Consider the following 17,597-nt stretch of genomic DNA (forward strand, 5'->3'; position numbering starts at 1 on the left):
AGTTGCTTGTGAGTCAGCAGCAGCCCCAGTGCGTACTGTTGCCACAGCACATGGTCAGTGATGTCAAGCACAGTCCAAACAAGGATGATGCTAATGAGAACCAACCAGAGCTCCAGCTACACCCTTAGTACAGGAGCTGTTACAAACACATTGCTGTTTTCTTTGAAATAACAGAGCGTACATTTGAGGTGTGGGTTAACGGGCTGAATGTGTCTGTCCAAATCTCGTTTGGAAGAATAATTCTGAACATTAATGTTGCAGCTACTAATTTGTTAATGTTTTAATTGTTCAAGGAACCTCATGGGTGGCTGGTGGACCTGGTAAACAGGGTAGGTAAATGTAATTCAAGCAGAATTGTTATTTGCAGCTGAATTAATTGGTCTTCAGAGATAATTTATTCTCCTCTCCTTCGTCTCCCAACTTGTTTTTCCACTCTTCACTTTTTTGACAACCACAAAAAAATACTTTTAAGATTTTAATCCTGCCTACATATAGGGAAGAGGCCTTGCTAAATATATCTTGTTGAGTTGCTGCCTGCTGCCTTGAGCACCTTTACCCTAACATGGTGGCTATGATTAGAGGAAGTCGAGAGCTCGGCTGAGGCTGCAGTGCTGTTTTCCAGTCAGACGTGACAGGCCAGTCAGCTGTCACAATATGTGGTCTAGCTTTCTTCCCTATATCCATTTTTACCCAGGACGGAGTTTCTAGCTTGATGTTTAAACTGGTACCAGATATAATTGCATCACATACCCCAATATGCCCCTGAATTCCCATGAAAACTTAAAGCTTATGTAGAATGTAATGTTCCATGCTAAAGGGTACTTGTTAGCGCCCCGGAAACTGTTAGTAGTGTATTTTTTATAGCACTAACATATAGCTCACTAACATAATACTGATTATTTTACTTCAGTTTGCAGAGTTGGGTGGATTTTCAGCAATTCAGTCCAAACTCAATTCGGAAGATATTGAACTTGGGGTAAGTTCATCTTCTGTTGTGGGACTTCTCCCTTTCCATTACACACTTTGTGTAGAACCAGTAGCGTCCCTTTTAGTGGTGCTCTTACGTTTGCTTTGGTATCAGCACAACACTCCCACAGAGCCCTGGAGAAGTGCTGTCTGGTGGGAGGTCAAATGAGGTTGTGCATAAGAATCCTAACTCAAGAGCTTCTGAGACATCACAGAAAAGAGGAAGAGTTAGTTTACCTTTCTGGTTAACATTCAGCCTTCTAATTAGACATCAGTCAATCTAGTGTCTCAGCATATTCACCAGAGTGTCCTTGGTTTTCTGTTCGCTTCAGCTGTAGGTGCATTTAGCTGCAAGTGAATTGACTTTTGTTGTTTATTATAGAAATCATTGTTTAAGAAAAAAAATCCTTAGGAAGACAGACGCTGTCTAATCCTAAGCAACTTTTTAAGAGCTGTGTCTGAAAACTGCCTGGTTCAACAGTGCTAAACTATATTCGGTGACAAAGCCTGACTTGTTTAGTTTTAGATTCCTAACCTATATGCAGGAAACTTTAGAATCAATCCAGCTTTGAAGAACAAGGACGCTAAGGGAAAATGATGCCATTTAGAATTGTGTCCCCCAGTATAAAATCAGCCTGCTTTCAGTGAAATGCCATTTGGAGAGAATTCAACTTGTTTTCTTTGGGTATTGGTATTTGATGCTTTATAAAAAGATAGATAGGCTCGTATGTGAGTATGACAGAAGAATAAGGAAACCCGATTTAAATCCTGCTACTGTAAAAGAAACTTTGACTTTCATTTAATGATTAGTAACTGCTTGCTTAGGAAGGAAGTCTGGGTCAGCATCGCTTAATTTAGCCCTTCGATTGCAGAGGAGCACACTCGATTTCAGAATTCTTGATCTAGCGTGAGAAGAAAACAATTTTGATGTTATTTATTGGCAAAAAATGCCTGTTTGTGTTTAATTTCTTGATGATAGATATCACTTGCAAATCATGCACTGAAGACATCTTGACGAGTATAGGATACATTTACAAAAGCTTTCTACCACTGAATGCTTTGAGAAAGAAATTTGCCATATGGCTTTAACCTTAAGTCTTGTATTCACACTTCTCGTTGCTGTAGAGAGCAACCAAAATGTGGTGGGCCCTTTTTGTCTCTTTATTTCTGTGACTGAAACAGGATCAGACAGAGAAGACTGAACAGATGAGAGAAGCAAAATGAGTGAAAACTGGGGAGACATTTTTTATTTCGGGAAAAAATACATAGCCTATACTGTATGCCATAGAGTAAATCTTTTTCCTGAACTGTGTGGTGTTGTAAAGGACTTGCACACCACAATCCGTTTGTAGGAGATGACTGGAAATTATTGTATGAGATAAATAATGCTTATTTACCTTCATTTGCCTTTTAAGGTATAGATCACTGGCTCTGAAAAGATGTCTCGTGTACCTAAATACTTGCTGTATTTCTTGCAGGCAATCTCTGCATTAGTTCAACCATTTGGAGTTTGTGCAGAATATCTTAACTCTTCTGTAGTACAGGTAAGAAGCCTTTGTTACGAGTTATCGGAGAACTGAAAATTAGTTTACAACTGTGTTGGTGTGAAACTGGTGACTAATTAAAAAGCCTTCAAAACTCACATTGCGTGAAGTACGAGAAACATTTTGAGCATTCTGAGGGTGATGGATGGAGGGCTCAGTGAGAAGCTTTGTCACTGTCAGTAGTAGTAAGCTTCATCAGTGTAAAGCATATGGGAAAAGAATCAAGCCTGATGGATGTATTTTGGTTTTAGTTTAACTTTCTGGCTGAGATCAAGCACATGGATATGAGCCTTTACACTGGAAAAATTGTGGTACAGGAAGAAAAATTCACCATATTTATACATGGAAATGTACTTCAGGCTTCGCAACTGCAGTCACTAACAAAAACTATTGATTTAGTAAGTGACTGAAAGTATTTGAAGAGGAGGTAGTTTAGAAGCCACTGGGAGTCAGGTGGGCACATGTATCTACTAACTGATGCATTTTGAAAGGTTGGTCTGTCTGCCTTTTTCACAAACATGTATTACGGTGGTCTGAAATGGCTTCTTACTCTAATTGCTCCTTTTTCTGGGCATACCTAGCAGGATAGTTCTATGTATGTTGTAGGGATTGCTTTATGTCTAAAATAATTGTGAGCTTTCAGCTAAGTATTTCATTTTGCTGCAGCCAGATCTTCTGAGTAATGTAATTGATTTCAGGAAACATAAAATGATTGTCATGTGTTTTCTCACATTCTTTAGCCCATGCTGGATCCAGTCATTCATAAAATGATTAAATATGTACAGAACGTAGAAGAGAAGGACTTGAAAGACAAGGTAATGTTTTATGTATTAGATGTTTAGGAAGAACTTAGTGTGTCTTGGAAATGCTGGCAATGTAGATTAGAAAAATAGCTTTATTTTCACCGGCAAAAATACAGCCTGTTCTGAATTCTGACTGAATGACATAAAAGAAATTCAGATACCAAATTTTGTTCAATACCCTTTTCAGTAGGCATCTGATGTTATGACCCTTTTAAAAATATTTTTCTACTGTTGCTATCAAATTTGGTTTTGTTGGTCCCCTTCTGCAGTGTGCTGAATACTCACTTCTCTAACTTGAAGATTCTTACTATCTTGCAGTCTGTTGTATGCACACAAGTTACCAGAATTTGACTGTTGCATTAGCTGTTTGCTTCTGAGAATTTGGTATTTGATAAAATGTCTGTGTAACTGGTGACTGCTTCCTGTATTACCCTGAATTTGGCATTCGGCTCTATTAAATTTTTCAGTGTTGACTTTTTACTTAGACTTAAAGTGTTAATTGTAAACTGTAAAGTATGCATAGGCTGTGTGACTCCAGAGGAGCAATTTAATGTACCAAATCTATGCCAAGAGAGTCCACTTTAACCAAAGGTTTTGTTGTCTTAAAATTTCTAGTGTACAAGTAATACTTTCAGATGTACATAGTACTGCATTTCATAGATTAAACAGTCTGTATTGGGTCACTAAACCTCTGCTTTGTGAATCATTGAAGTCTGAAACAGAATAGCAAAAATAGCAATGCCTCTATTTGTCCTTTTTTGTTTTGTTTTAAACAGAGACTAGTCAGTATCCCTGAGCTCTTGTCTGGTATCAAACTGCTGTGTATGCGCTTCCAACCTGATTTGGTGACTGCGGTAGATGACTTACGGCTGGACATTCTGTTGCGCATGTTAAAATCTCCTCACTTCAGTGCAAAAATGAATTCCCTCAAAGAAGTAGGTTTGCTTCGTGTGTGTGTGTGTGTGTGCACGAGCGTGTGTGTGTAGGTGGGATGGGTTGTTCATGAGCGATTGAAACCACAACCTTAAAAATAGAGATGGCGCAATATTTCCTGACAAATTGTGTTGCCTTAGCAAAAGCTCAGTTCATAATAAATACCAGAACAAGTTAATATGACAGGAGTGGTTTGTAATATTAGTAGCCACTGCAAGGACTGTCACCTCCGAATTAGAAAACATCTAGACATAGTTTGAACCTTTTCCAGGAACTGCAATTCCAGATTGATTTATAAGCCATGGTCTGTGCTGTTCATTGAATAACTCTGAGATAAGCCTGATAATTTGGAGCATCCTATGGGATATCCCTCTTCTCTCCTCATTGGGAGAAGACAGGGATGGGGGAGGGACACAGGATGGGACACGACACCCAAATGGGACTTAATCCTAGATTGGGGTCTCCATCCAGTTATATCAGGTCATTACACTATGTAATTGTATTTTTTTATTATGGTTGTACATAGACTCTGCAGTAGCACCTAGGAGCTGGAGTATGGACCAAGGCTCTTTGTGCTAGAATCTTATACTGAAGTAAAAGAAGAAAACAGTTGGGAGTTGTGACTTAACTATAGAGTTGTTCATTCATCTCTTCCTTCCAGAACCTGTATAATTTGTCAGAAAAAAAAAAAAGACATTTTCGTAGTATGAAGACATTGTAAGGTGTTTTAGAGTCTTATCTTTTATGCTTTTTGCTTCTTTGTTTATGGGAAAATTGAGATGTTAAACCCCGTTGCTGTTTGGTTCTTAATTGTAAATACTGTGTATTCTTGGTGAAGGTATAATAAGTGCAGGTTTTGAAGATTTTAGCAGAAATGTACTCTTTCTCCCTTGAGTGAGGAGCCTGTATTGGTTCTGTATTGGATAAAAAATAGGACACTGAGTGTAACAAGCAGAAGCCTGAGCTAACCTATTTCTGGTGTATCTGTAGAAATATACCTGGCAGCACAGGCCAACTTTTCTGTGTCAGACCGAGAATAAGAATCTACTGCATCAGAGACTGATGACAAGGAGGTGTTTCTGGTTAGGAATTTGCCTTTTAACAGCTTATTAAAACACAAACAAGAACAAAAAGCACAAAACAAAAACTGCAAACAAAAACCAAAACCACCCCAACAAAAACAAAACCCAGAGCAACTAAAAAATCCCCCCAAACCAACCAAAAAAAACCCAAACACCTCCTATGCTCAGTCTTCAAGATGCACCCTTGAGCTTCATAGTAAACCTTTTGAATAGAATTGCGTACATACGTAGTGCCTGTGGGAACCATTGTCAGAATCTCACATTTTGCAATTTCTAGGTAACAAAATTAATAGAAGACAGCACTGTATCCAAGTCGGTGAAGAATGCCATAGATACAGACCGATTACTAAATTGGCTAGTAGAAAATTCTGTCCTGTCGATTGCTCTAGAAGGTAAGCACTTTCACAAAGACTTTTGGCGTGTGGTTTCAATGTTTTAAATTTAAAAATTATGTCTGTCCCTTTCAATACGTTTTAACGGAATACTATTAACAAAGGAGTTCAAGGTTTTCATCATCTACAAAATAGAGTAAGGAAAACCCTACAGATTCTGATACTGTTATCTAGTCCTCTGATATCTGTGCACATGTCTGCTGGACCTGAGGCTTTTACTCTCAGTTTATCCTTGTATATTGTTAGACTCTAAAAAAGAGAGAAAAAATGTTTTTTTTCCATGTAGTAACATCCTGTAGGGGTGCAGTACTAGCAGATACATGAAGTAAAACAACATAAAAATGGGAAGAGCCTTGTTCTGATTCTTTGGACTGGTAGATTTGTGACAGTAGAGAGAGAATTTTTAAATGAAGATAGCTTTGTTCTACTCCCTTTTAAAATAACTTATTTATTCTTACAAATTTAATCTATCTAATTCTTACAAATTTAATCTATCTAATACTGTTTTAATACATTAACTTGGTTGCCTTTCTTTGTTTCATAGGTAATATAGACCAAGCGCAATATTGTGATCGTATAAAGGGAATTATTGAATTGCTGGGCAGTAAATTATCTTTAGATGAGCTCACTAAAATTTGGAGAATTCAGGTAAGTAACCAAGACTAGGTAGGTGCTTTTAGACTGTTTACAAAAGCAAACATTTTAATGGTGGGATTTTTTTTTGTTGTTCATAATATATGAATCTCTTCATTGCAGGGTGGAGGTGTTGAGATTTTTAACAGTAAAAGAGGTTGTCAGCCTGAAGTAGGTGATAGAGTGTTTGTCTAGACTAAAGACCATGCCTCAGGATAATAATTTTGGGGGCTGGAGGTAAAAATTCGAATGCAGCTCACAGTGTGATTTAAAGAGAGTGGGCTTAAACTGTATGATTTCCTGTTTAACCTCCTATTCATACATATAATTGACTGACATCACCTTTTCACATTCACTTTATACATGTTCAATTTATCACTGTGTGGGAAAAGTGGTTTGACTGTTTAAATACAGATAACACATGGAAATTTCAACCAGAAATGTAATCTATTGCTGCAGGAAATGGTTTTTTTTCTGTGTTCAAATGTTGAAGTTTTAGTCTAAACTCACTGATGCTGTCAGATCTGCAGTATGTGCAGGCAAGGTAGCAAGTCTTCCATGCTTAGCAGAGCTGAAGTATGACTCTAGCTTGCTCACTTTTATTCTTTAATATAATGCAATACTTCCTCCCCTTCCCTTCTGGCTGTTGTTACCATGGTGTTCCCATCAGTGTGGGAGGAGGAGATTTTGTATTTCTCACTCAAAGAGTGTCAGGGGTGGAGCACCCCACACATGAATTTAACCAAGCCATAAAAATGGCGATTGCTGGCACCACACCTTACAGCCCTATGTGTCACTGCAGCATCTTGAAGCTCCTGTAATAATGGCAGACTAACCTCTTTCCTGCTTTAGAATTACTTCCAAAGTCCTCTCTGCCAGTGAAATGAGGGGCAGAGACAGTTATTCTTACCTTGTATTTCTAACATGCCATAAGTTGTTATTCTTTCTCATTAGTATGAATAATAGGATAATGCTTACATGAAGATTTTTCTCTGTCTCATTTGGGATAAAAACATACCTTCGTGTGTTTTCCTTCCTCTTTTCAGTCAGGACAATCCTCCACTGTGATTGAAAACATACATACCATTATTGCTGCAGCTGCTGTCAAGTTTAGCTCTGATCAGCTCAATCATTTATTTGTTTTAATCCAAAAGGTAAGTTTTCACATGAATTTACATTCCTTAGGAAGAGAATTGGTGAGACGTATTTGTGCATCCAGCCTACCAGAAGGCTAATGCCTTGAATACGCTTATATTTTCTATATAAATATAAAATTGGGTATAAAAAGAAGTTTTAATATTGATTTTTTTTTTTTGTTAACCCAAAAGCCTGGTCTGCTACCGTGTTGCTAATTGACTTAGATTTTAAGTATGTTATATAGATAGTGCTAAGGTACTTAAAAATGAGATTTTATTATATTTAATCTCTTCTAGTTTATATTTGAAAAAGAATTGGGCAAATTAGTACTTTAATTCCCAGTAACAAAAATACAGAAATATACATGGTGGGCATACTTGTTTGTATTTTGATTTTCCAGCAGTAAAACAATTGTAAATTACATGTTTGTGAACCCTTGAGACTTAACAGACTGGCAGTGCTTGCTGCTTTAATAGTGACTTATTTCTTTGCCACACAGAGCTGGGAGACAGAGAGTGATAGAGTGCGACAGAAGCTGCTGAGCCTGATAGGGCGCATTGGTCGAGAAGCACGGGTGGAGACAACCACTGGAAAGGCACGTGAATTTTTGGGTTGTTTTTTTTTCTTTATTAAACGTAGGGTTGCTAGTCTCTGTACTTCCTTAGGTCCTGACTAACCTTGCACTTCTTCTAGGTTCTGGAGGTACTCTGGGAGCTGGCTCATCTTCCAACGTTACCATGTAGTCTTATTCAGCAGGCCTTGGAGGAACATCTGACAATCCTCAGTGATGCCTATGCAGTGAAAGAGGCAATCAAAAGAAGCTACATCATCAAATGCATAGAGGATATTAAGAGGGTTGGTTTATTATTTTATCTTTTCTGAAATGAAATAAATGTAGCCTTGATGCTGCCCTTTCTTTCAAATTGTGTGTCCCATCTGTAAGTTCTTACCTTGGGGAGTCCTCGAGAGGGGTAGGCTTTGTGTGAGCCAGTTTGTTGACCATGAGACTCATAGTAAGTCTCTTGCCTTTGTTTTAAGCAAATTTTCAGCACAAGGAGTGATCATTTTATGGGAAACTACCAGGATGGGCCCAAGGTTAGAATTTGCAAATGGAACCACTATAAAGGTATGTCAGTATTTTAACTGTCCCTTTCATGTGAAAGCCTAGATTAGTTTTCTTTGACTTAAGCATGTGTTCTGGCATGGCCGTTAAGTCTCAAAATGCAAATCAATATTTAAATCATAGTAGTTTCGTATTTTAATAAAATACTTAAACTCTTTTAATCTAACATAAAGAAGCTGTCCTCACAGCTGCCTGTACTAAGATGTTTCCTGGCAGCATCAGGGATGTGCATGGCTTAAAGGACTGCATAAAATCTATCCTGCACTGTTCACATTGCAAGCAGTTTTTCTTGAGGTCGGCAGGAATGCTCCTGTCTTTTTTTTTTTTCTGTCTGAAGTACACTATAAATAAAGAAAAAGGCTTGTACTTTTTTTAATTCATTTCTTTAATGATAAATTAGGCTTTGTCTGTGTTGCAGCAGCATCTGCAGAGAATTTTAGTTGCTTAGGAGACGTAGTATGTTGCTTCTTGATATTGATCACACTTCAGAGTGTGTGTGTGTGTGTTTATGAATATGGATTTCAAATTTTGGGTTCACAATGTCTGTACAACTTGTAGGTTTTTTTTCTTTTGGATCTTCTCTTGTGCTTTCCTATTCTTGCATTCTTTTTAATTAAATTTCTGTAAGGGCCTTTACAGAGGTGCTGCAGTGAGGAGCACTAATGGAAAGCTGTAATTGTAGACTAGAAGGGATTGGGGTAACCATACAGCAGACTTCTAAAAACACATCATTTGCTCATTTCCCTTCATTAGGGGAAATAAAGACATAAACTGGGAGGGAATGTAGTGTTAAGGCAGCATTCTCAAGTACATGAGGGAATCTTCAGTAGAGAGCTCTCTGTCACGGGCAGGTTACTTTAATCTGTCTAAGTGTGTAGGTGGTATTGGTTGTTGTCAGTATTTAAACCAGACATCACTTCTCTGAACAAGCAACCTCAGTACTGGTTTGTGTGGTCAAACTTTACAGAAAATGAAGCCTCCCAGAAAAGTGATGAGCAGTTCTAACAATGAGGTAGGAGGGTTATTCTTTGCAGGATCTCTTTCAAAATACAGCTTAAGTATCCTTTGCTTCCTATCAGAGGGCTCCTTGCAGCACCAATCAGAAATTTCTTCTTGTCCCTTAACCCTCAGTATTATTTCAGATTCTTTGTTCTATTATTCTTGCTTTAGCAATAAGTAACATCATTTGACTGGATTTGCCCTTTTATGCCCTAACAGGCCTGCTTCATCTCCCGTAATTGAGAAAGGTGGTGGTTATCATCTCTCCCTGGTGCAACTGAGTGCTTTTTGTCTATTTAATTTGCATGTTCTCTAGCAAGGAGGTGGTACTTTGGGCTTAATAATAAGAATAGCGAAATGGCATATGTGTGTGTCAAAGGACTTCTTGTAGAAAGTGAAGAAGGGCACCTTGAGTGTGTTTGGAAAGGGACCAGGAACAAGTAACTGAAGCCTTCAGAGCTAATAGCTGTTGTTTTGAAACAGCAACATCGTTAGGCTTTTAGGAATCTAAGAGGAAAGTTAATCTGTTGAGCATGTATACATGTGTAATTGTTTTTACCTTTCCTACTACTAGTCGTCCCAGCACAATAATCCTCAGTTTGTGTGGGTGGTGCCAGCACTGCGTCAGCTCCATGAAATCACCCGTTCATTTATTAAGCAAACTTACCAAAAACAAGACAAGGTAAGAATATATACTGAGGTGATTTTTGAAGGTATTGTAACGTCTGTGTGGCTCTGCTTCTGTAGAACATGGAAGTTTGAATTTAGAAGTGAGGGGGGAAAAAAAAGCCCCCACAAAAATCTTTGACAAGTAGTTTAGTGATGTAGCATAAACTGTTCAAGTACAGATGCTGCGTTATGTGCTGTCCATTTGTGTGTGCATGTGTATATATGTATAAATCTGTTTGCTGTGTCAGGACTAATTTATTCTCAGCTTTTTGTGGGATAATTAACAGGCATGTCTCTGTTAAGAAATGAACAATGGCTAATGTTTAGACCAGCTGCTTTGTGATTGGATCGACATTAACTTTTGGAAAATGGACTAAAACACCAGCAAATCACATGTGTTATACAGTGGCTGAGGGGAGGTGTGGGACTTCGTTTGCAATCCACAGCGCATGTATTTCAGCACATGCTGAAAACACTAATGTCAGGGGCTCTGGGTGCTTGGAAGGGGTATAGCTGACTCTGAGGGGTGCATTACTCCTGATGAGAGACATGTGTCTGTAGAAGAGCAGACTGATGTGTGCATGTGCCTTTTGGTTTATTTTCTTAAAAACCTCTTTTCTCAATATTTGTTTTTTTTTGCCAAGAGCATTATTCAAGATTTAAAGAAAAACTTTGAAATAGTGAAGTTGGTGACAGGAAGCTTAATATCATGCCACCGTTTGGCTGCATCTGTGGCAGGTCCAGGAGGGCTTGTTGGAGCAACATTAGTGGATGGCCGATACACTTACCGGGAGGTAACGAACCCTAAGCTTTTTATTACCTTAGGTTTTTGAAAACATAATGCAGTGTATCATTGACAGAGTTGCGTAAGATTAGGTGATGTTTCATTTTTGGAATTCACTGGTATGTATGTTCTTGCTGGTGAATAATTACACTAGTTTGTTTCTTTTATAGTTCTGACATCTATTAAGGCTTGTTGTAGCCTTGTTGTTATATCATAGAGCAAAGGGTGGACAAACATCACAATCTACAAGTTCCTTAGCAAAGCCTTTAACTGGTTGAGAGATAGGAGGTCCTGGAGTGGGGAAATCTGTCTCTGAGCTGGTACAGCTTCCAGTTTTTCCACCAGCTTTAGTTTAACTACCCTTGTAGATACTCTATCTTTGAACTTTGTATGAAGCTCTTGAAACCTGAAACAGATTTGCTAGTTAGGACATGAAAGTCACTCTTGTAACAGTTTGTTGCTAAAGCTTTGATAATGATTTTTTCCACACTAGTTGTGACTTAGTAGCTAGTATCAACTAATAGCAGTATCAGGAACTAATAGCATATTCAAGGAGACTTCAGTGTTCCTTTCTAAAAAGGTAATCAAAAAGAGGTAATGTCAAAAATTATCTAAAATAGAAATCTCACTGTATCAGCAATTTCCATTTTACAGGCTTTGCAATACTGTTATACTTGACAACCTAAGTTTGCAAAAAATAAAGCTCAGAGTTCTTAAGAAAAGTCTTAAGCTTGAGTTTTTGTTTCCTCTTTCTCAGTATTTGGAGGCACATCTAAAATTTTTGGCATTTTTTCTGCAAGAAGCCACGCTTTACTTGGGCTGGAATCGTGCCAGGGAGATCTGGGAATGTCTTGTGACTGGCCAGGATGTTTGTGAGTTAGATCGAGAGGTAAGAAAAACTTGAAAAGTTGGTGTCTGTGGTTGAAGAGTGAATCTTAATGAATCGTGACTAGCATGTGTATTTGTTGAGACACGTGAAAGAAGTAGCAAACACAAACTTTTTATATGTATTTATATGCTTTGCGTAAGCTAATGGAGCCGCTGTTACATGTTCACTTATGATTAGGATGCTCTTTTAACATTAAATTTTACTGAAGGAGGAACGTTGGCCAGAGGTTAATTGCAGGTTTATGGATGCTAGTTTGAAAAGAGGTGCATGGAAGTTTGCAGAGTCATAAATGAGACGTTCAGCATTATTTGGGTGAAAGATGACTATAAAGATGAAGTACCCGAATGATGCAATACAGCCAATATAATATATGAGGTTACTGGGAGATTAGGTAAAACTTCTGTAAGATTAGTTACTGTAGTATCTGACATAGTTTGCCAATGCTGTGTAAAACCAAAATATTTGCCATGACAGTGGGATGAAAATACATCTGCCTTTCATTCACAGATGTGCTTCGAGTGGTTTACAAAAGGACAGCATGATCTAGAGAGTGATGTACAGCAACAGCTCTTCAAAGAGAAAATTCTTAAGCTGGAGTCATACGAAATTACCATGAATGGTAAGAAAATGGTCAACAGATTTCTTTTTGAAATATATACCAGAAATTTGCTTCCTAAGCCTTCAAATCAAATATCCAAGCAGTTCTGTAAATCAAGATAGTAAAGGGGTCTTTTCCTGTCATTTTGAGTTTTAATAGTTATAGAGGGAAAAGGTCATCTCCTGTATTCAATATCTTTGTTTTTTCAGAAAAGCGTAGAAACTTAGCCTGACCTGAATAAAAAAGCTTTTTTTCACTTTCAGGTTTTAGTTTATTCAAGACTTTCTTTGAAAATGTGAACCTGTGTGACCATCGCCTAAAGAGGCAAGGAACTCAACTGGTAAGTGTTCTGGCGAGTTCATTCTTGTATGCTGCCTGTGGCATCCCGGGGATGGGAGGAGGGGAGACACGGGTTCTTTAGCAGCTGTTTGACCTGGTCGTGTTTGTATTAATATGCCGATCGTCCTTCTAGCATTAACATTGTTAAATTCTGAAGGTAAAATTCCAGAATTACGACAGTTAAAATTAAGCAAATTAAGTTGGAAGGTGGTATGTAACTTCTAAAACTTCGCAAAGAAATGAGTGGGCTGCTTTTTTAGCAGTCATGAATATTGATGTGCATTTTTTGCTTCTCCCTAGCAGGGAAATACTCCTTTTTTTTATTATTATTATTATTTATTTTTCTTCTTGACAAGAGATATTATATTCAAACTCTAACCTACAATAATTTTTAACTCTGTGATCCTTCAGGGGTTTTGTTAAATTAATGGTTACATGTCAAGTAGTTTTCCATAGACGTTTTAGATCTTTATCACAGAGAGCTAACTTCAAATGCTTTTTTTTTTTTTTTTGCCAAGTATCATAGGTTTTGTGATGGTTTATTATGTGGTTAGTTACCATGTTGACCTTTGTGAAACATATTCCATACCCGATTAAATTTCTTTGCAGTTTTGAAGTTTTTAATTTTTCAGTTGGCTTGATGGAGAGTGTTCTTTGGAACTTGTTTATCCACCTGTAAACAAATTATTTTGTTCTAGTATAAATATGCAAATCCGCAGCTATTGATTTCACTTTGCACTATGCCAAAGCTTGGCAGCGTCTTGGAAAAGAAAATTTTTAAGATTCAGTCAAAAGAGTCTTTTCCAGCAGATGGAAGACTGTTTTGTGCCTGTGGTTCAACTTACCATCATGTAAGAAATCCAGTCTTCTTTTACTGTTGTTCTTTCTTGAGCAGAGTGTAGAAAAACTGGAATTAATAGGAATGGATTTCATTTGGAAGATTGCAATGGAGTCACCTGATGAAGAAATTGCTAATGAAGCTATTCAATTGATAATAAATTACAGCTATATTAATTTAACTCCTAGATTGAAAAAGGTAAGAATATATTTGTAGATGAAAGGGCTTTGAAACTCAGTCTTGATACTGCATGTTGAAATGTGTCATTTGTTGGGTTCTTTCAGTTTGTAGCAATTCCCGTGATTTTTGTTTAAGTTCTAACTCATTGTACATTTTACCTTTAGGATTCAGTGTCACTGCATAAGAAGTTCATTGCTGATTGCTACACACGGTTAGAGGTAACGGACAAATCTCAGTTGTTCTTGTACCTACATCCTTTTTCAGTTTCTTTCAGTATCTTAGAATTAGAATAATTGACTACAGTAATTCTATTTAAAGAAAAAGATATATTTTCACAAGTATTTCTTGTCGTCTTAGCTTTCCAGGACATACTAATTGTCCATGTAAACCAGCACTTAACACCCTGCTTTGTATTGTAGGCAGCCAGCTCTGCACTAGGTGGTCCAACTTTAACACATGCTGTTACAAGAGCCACAAAAATGCTTACAGCAACTGCTATGCCTACAGTAGCAACATCAGTTCAGTCTCCTTACAGGTAGGTCTGCCTTGAAAAATATGACTGTAGACATTTGCTCCCAGCTGCTTCCTACATGATTTTGAGTGCTAATTAAAATTCTCAGTATTGGTAGTTACATATTCTGGTGGTTTCTCAATTGAATTTTCCAATTACAATGCAATTTGAGTTGCAAAGAGACTTTGAAAGACCTGTGGTTTTTAAAAAAAAAAACAACAAAAACCTAACCAGACAAAAAGCCCCAAAACTCTCCCCTCTAACCCCCCAAAAACCACCCAACCAGGAAAACAAAAACAAAAGCAAAAACAACACAAAAAACCCCCCAGGCTATTACCAGCCTATTAGTCATGTAATATTTCTGGGGCAACAGGGTTTGGGTTTGGGGGTTTTTTTTAACTGGGAGAGAAAAGGATGTTTTTTCATTCTCTAGCTTAATTTACACATATCTAAATATGTGTAAATAAACGTATGAGGACAGGGTGGGACCTTTAGCAATATGAAGCTTCTTCTGAAGCTGGCTACATCTCAAGCAGCATAACACGAGATTCTTGGCCTGTTTTCCTGGTTAATTTCAACTGAATTGACTCCAAGTTTAAGAAGTTATATTTCAAAACAGCTAATTCGTGGTAGTTACCCATTGAAAATTAATCTCTGAGACGAGTTACTCTTGTTTTCAATGTTTAGGTCAACTAAGCTTGTAATAATCGAGAGACTGCTGCTGTTGGCAGAGCGTTATGTGATAACAATAGAGGTAAGATATATAATTTCTTACTAAGCAAGGCTAAGAACACAACTTCCAATCTTACTAAAAATAGTATAAGTTATTGAAACTTATGCAACTCTAGTAACTTTGTTACATACCGTTATAGAAATGTCTATGCTTTCAAGGGTGGTATTTACTCATCCTTTTCTTCCTGTAGGACCTTTACTCTGTTCCCCGAACTATTCTACCTCATGGTGCCTCTTTCCATGGACATCTTTTAACACTTAATGTTACGTATGAGTCTACCAAAGATACCTTCACCATAGAGGTATGTGTGCACAGGTTGTGTGTGTCATGTGGTGTTGATCATGTGACTACTCATGGGTTTGTTGATGCCTGGACTGAACAGAGTAAGCTGGTTTTAAGGACACCAGTCAACTTGAAAACTCTTATTTGAAAATGTTGCAAGTGTCTATAAGGCTACTGTAATGGAATTGTTTGTAGACTAAATGTATTTTGGTGATCATTCTGGAGTAGGAAAAAGTTGTTTGCTTACTGTCAGTGATGGAGCATTTCTACTGCTGTCCTATTCTGTCCACCTTTTGTGGACAATACCTTTACCACCCTACACAGAGGAGACTCTAATGGAAGATTTTTCTTTTTTTTTCTCCTGGAATTTACTGCTTGAGCAGACTTACTGAACCAGTGTCATTTAATTTTACAGGCTCATAGCAATGAAACCGTAGGGAGCGTCAGGTGGAAGATAGCAAAGATGTTGAATTCACCTGTGGATAATATACAGATATTCGCCAATGACAGCCTGGTATGTTAACTACAAAGAATTCTCATTCTTTATGAAAGAGTCTCTTTTTCGGAACTAAATGATAAATATTTTCTTGCAGCTAACTGTAAACAAAGATCAGAAGCTACTCCACCAGCTGGGCTTCTCTGATGAACAAGTCCTTACAGTAAAAACATCAGGAAGTGGGACTCCATCAGGGAGCTCTGCAGATTCCTCAACCAGTTCCAGCAACAGCAGCAGTGTATTTAGTTCATCCTATGCAATGGAACAGGTACAGTGTAATAGCCTGAAACCGTCCCTCAGATTTTTCCTGGAGGAGGGGTAGTTGGGGGAGACACAGCTGGGTTGGAAGAGGTGCAGTAAGATGAGACAAACTGTTCATATCAGCTTAAGTATTCAGTCTTTAGTAGTCTGGGGTTGCTTTTCAACTGCAGTTGAAACAAAGCATTTAAATGCACAATTCCCTTTTGCATGCAAATTTGTCTTTCTAATCTGTATTCTGTCACCTAGTGTAGTCTGCTTGGTGTTTATTAATTTCTGCAGGGTCTTTTAAAGAAACAAGACCCATATGATTTAATTTTGAGATTGTATATTTGTCAGGGGGAGGGATTTCCAGTTTTCCACTATTAATAAAGCTGCGGTATGAAAATAAACTAAGAAGCATCACAACTAGTGTGTTCAGACCACTCCTGTTCTGCTTTGCGTGTCCACCCTAACAATCGACCTCAAAACATTGATTGTTAAACAGAAAATGCGTAATACAAAAATTGAAATGTTGTCTCAGTCTAGAAAGTAGCTGAGATTTCAAGATGCCAGGTTGGCATCTGGGTCAGTTGCTTCAGCGAAGAGATCTCTTAAATCACTTGCAACAGAGAGCAGAGGAACCAACCTTTGTATTTCTGCTTAATTCTCAGGAGAAATCCCTCCCTGGAGTAGTTATGGCTCTCGTGTGTAATGTGTTTGATATGCTTTACCAGCTTGCCAATCTAGAGGAGCCAAGGTAAGCAAACTAAATGGTTATTAAGTATTGAGGAAATGCTCACGCTGTGAAGTTTGAATAGCTCCTTATTTCACAGTATGTAGGCATCAACCAGGCCACAGTGTGGCTGAGCCCTATTTTGTGCAAGTAACTTTGATAACTTTCAGGATAACACTGCGAGTGAGGAAACTTCTGCTCTTGATTCCCACTGACCCGGCTATTCAGGAGGCTCTTGATCAGCTTGATTCCCTAGGAAGGAAGGTATGGATTAAACAATGACTAATCTTGGTAATCTTAACAAAAAGGATTTTACTATGAGGCTTCTTAAATTCTGTGTCAGGTTATAATCTGTGAAGGGTTTGAAACTCTACTGCAAAATAATGCTCATTTTCGATTTTGATTGGATTATTGACTTATTTCCAAGCAGCTGGAGGTGGGAGGGTTATTACAGGGATTATAGGGAATGTATTACCAATTACAACAAAATGGGGTAGTCTCAAAACATTTCTGTGGCTTTTTGCTCCTAGAAAACACTGCTATCAGAATCAACTTCTCAGTCTTCAAAATCACCATCCTTGTCTTCAAAACACCAACATCAGCCCAGCGCTAGTTCAATACTAGAAAGTCTTTTCAGATCTTTTGCTCCAGGCATGTCAACCTTCAGAGTGCTCTACAATTTAGAGGTAAGAA

The 17,597-nt window shown here is 37.9% G+C and overlaps 1 protein-coding gene across 1 annotated transcript in view; it reads left to right on the plus strand.

Moving 5' to 3' along the window:
• USP24 (ubiquitin specific peptidase 24) overlaps positions 1-17,597 on the plus strand; it is a 63,710-nt gene that overhangs the window by 14,754 nt on the left and 31,359 nt on the right. The window contains exons 6-30 of the mRNA XM_074906127.1: positions 294-329; positions 911-976; positions 2,445-2,510; positions 3,251-3,325; positions 4,090-4,248; positions 5,606-5,720; positions 6,265-6,368; positions 7,400-7,507; positions 7,990-8,085; positions 8,184-8,345; positions 10,187-10,294; positions 10,926-11,075; positions 11,823-11,954; positions 12,462-12,573; positions 12,816-12,892; positions 13,787-13,927; positions 14,074-14,127; positions 14,329-14,444; positions 15,108-15,174; positions 15,344-15,454; positions 15,851-15,949; positions 16,029-16,199; positions 16,843-16,928; positions 17,075-17,168; positions 17,435-17,590. Coding sequence (XP_074762228.1) covers positions 294-329; positions 911-976; positions 2,445-2,510; positions 3,251-3,325; positions 4,090-4,248; positions 5,606-5,720; positions 6,265-6,368; positions 7,400-7,507; positions 7,990-8,085; positions 8,184-8,345; positions 10,187-10,294; positions 10,926-11,075; positions 11,823-11,954; positions 12,462-12,573; positions 12,816-12,892; positions 13,787-13,927; positions 14,074-14,127; positions 14,329-14,444; positions 15,108-15,174; positions 15,344-15,454; positions 15,851-15,949; positions 16,029-16,199; positions 16,843-16,928; positions 17,075-17,168; positions 17,435-17,590 — 2,661 coding nt within the window. The remainder of the gene's footprint in view (positions 1-293; positions 330-910; positions 977-2,444; positions 2,511-3,250; positions 3,326-4,089; positions 4,249-5,605; positions 5,721-6,264; positions 6,369-7,399; positions 7,508-7,989; positions 8,086-8,183; positions 8,346-10,186; positions 10,295-10,925; positions 11,076-11,822; positions 11,955-12,461; positions 12,574-12,815; positions 12,893-13,786; positions 13,928-14,073; positions 14,128-14,328; positions 14,445-15,107; positions 15,175-15,343; positions 15,455-15,850; positions 15,950-16,028; positions 16,200-16,842; positions 16,929-17,074; positions 17,169-17,434; positions 17,591-17,597) is intronic.

Source organism: Athene noctua, chromosome 5 (assembly GCF_965140245.1).
Source record: "Athene noctua chromosome 5, bAthNoc1.hap1.1, whole genome shotgun sequence".
NCBI lineage: Eukaryota > Metazoa > Chordata > Aves > Strigiformes > Strigidae > Athene > Athene noctua.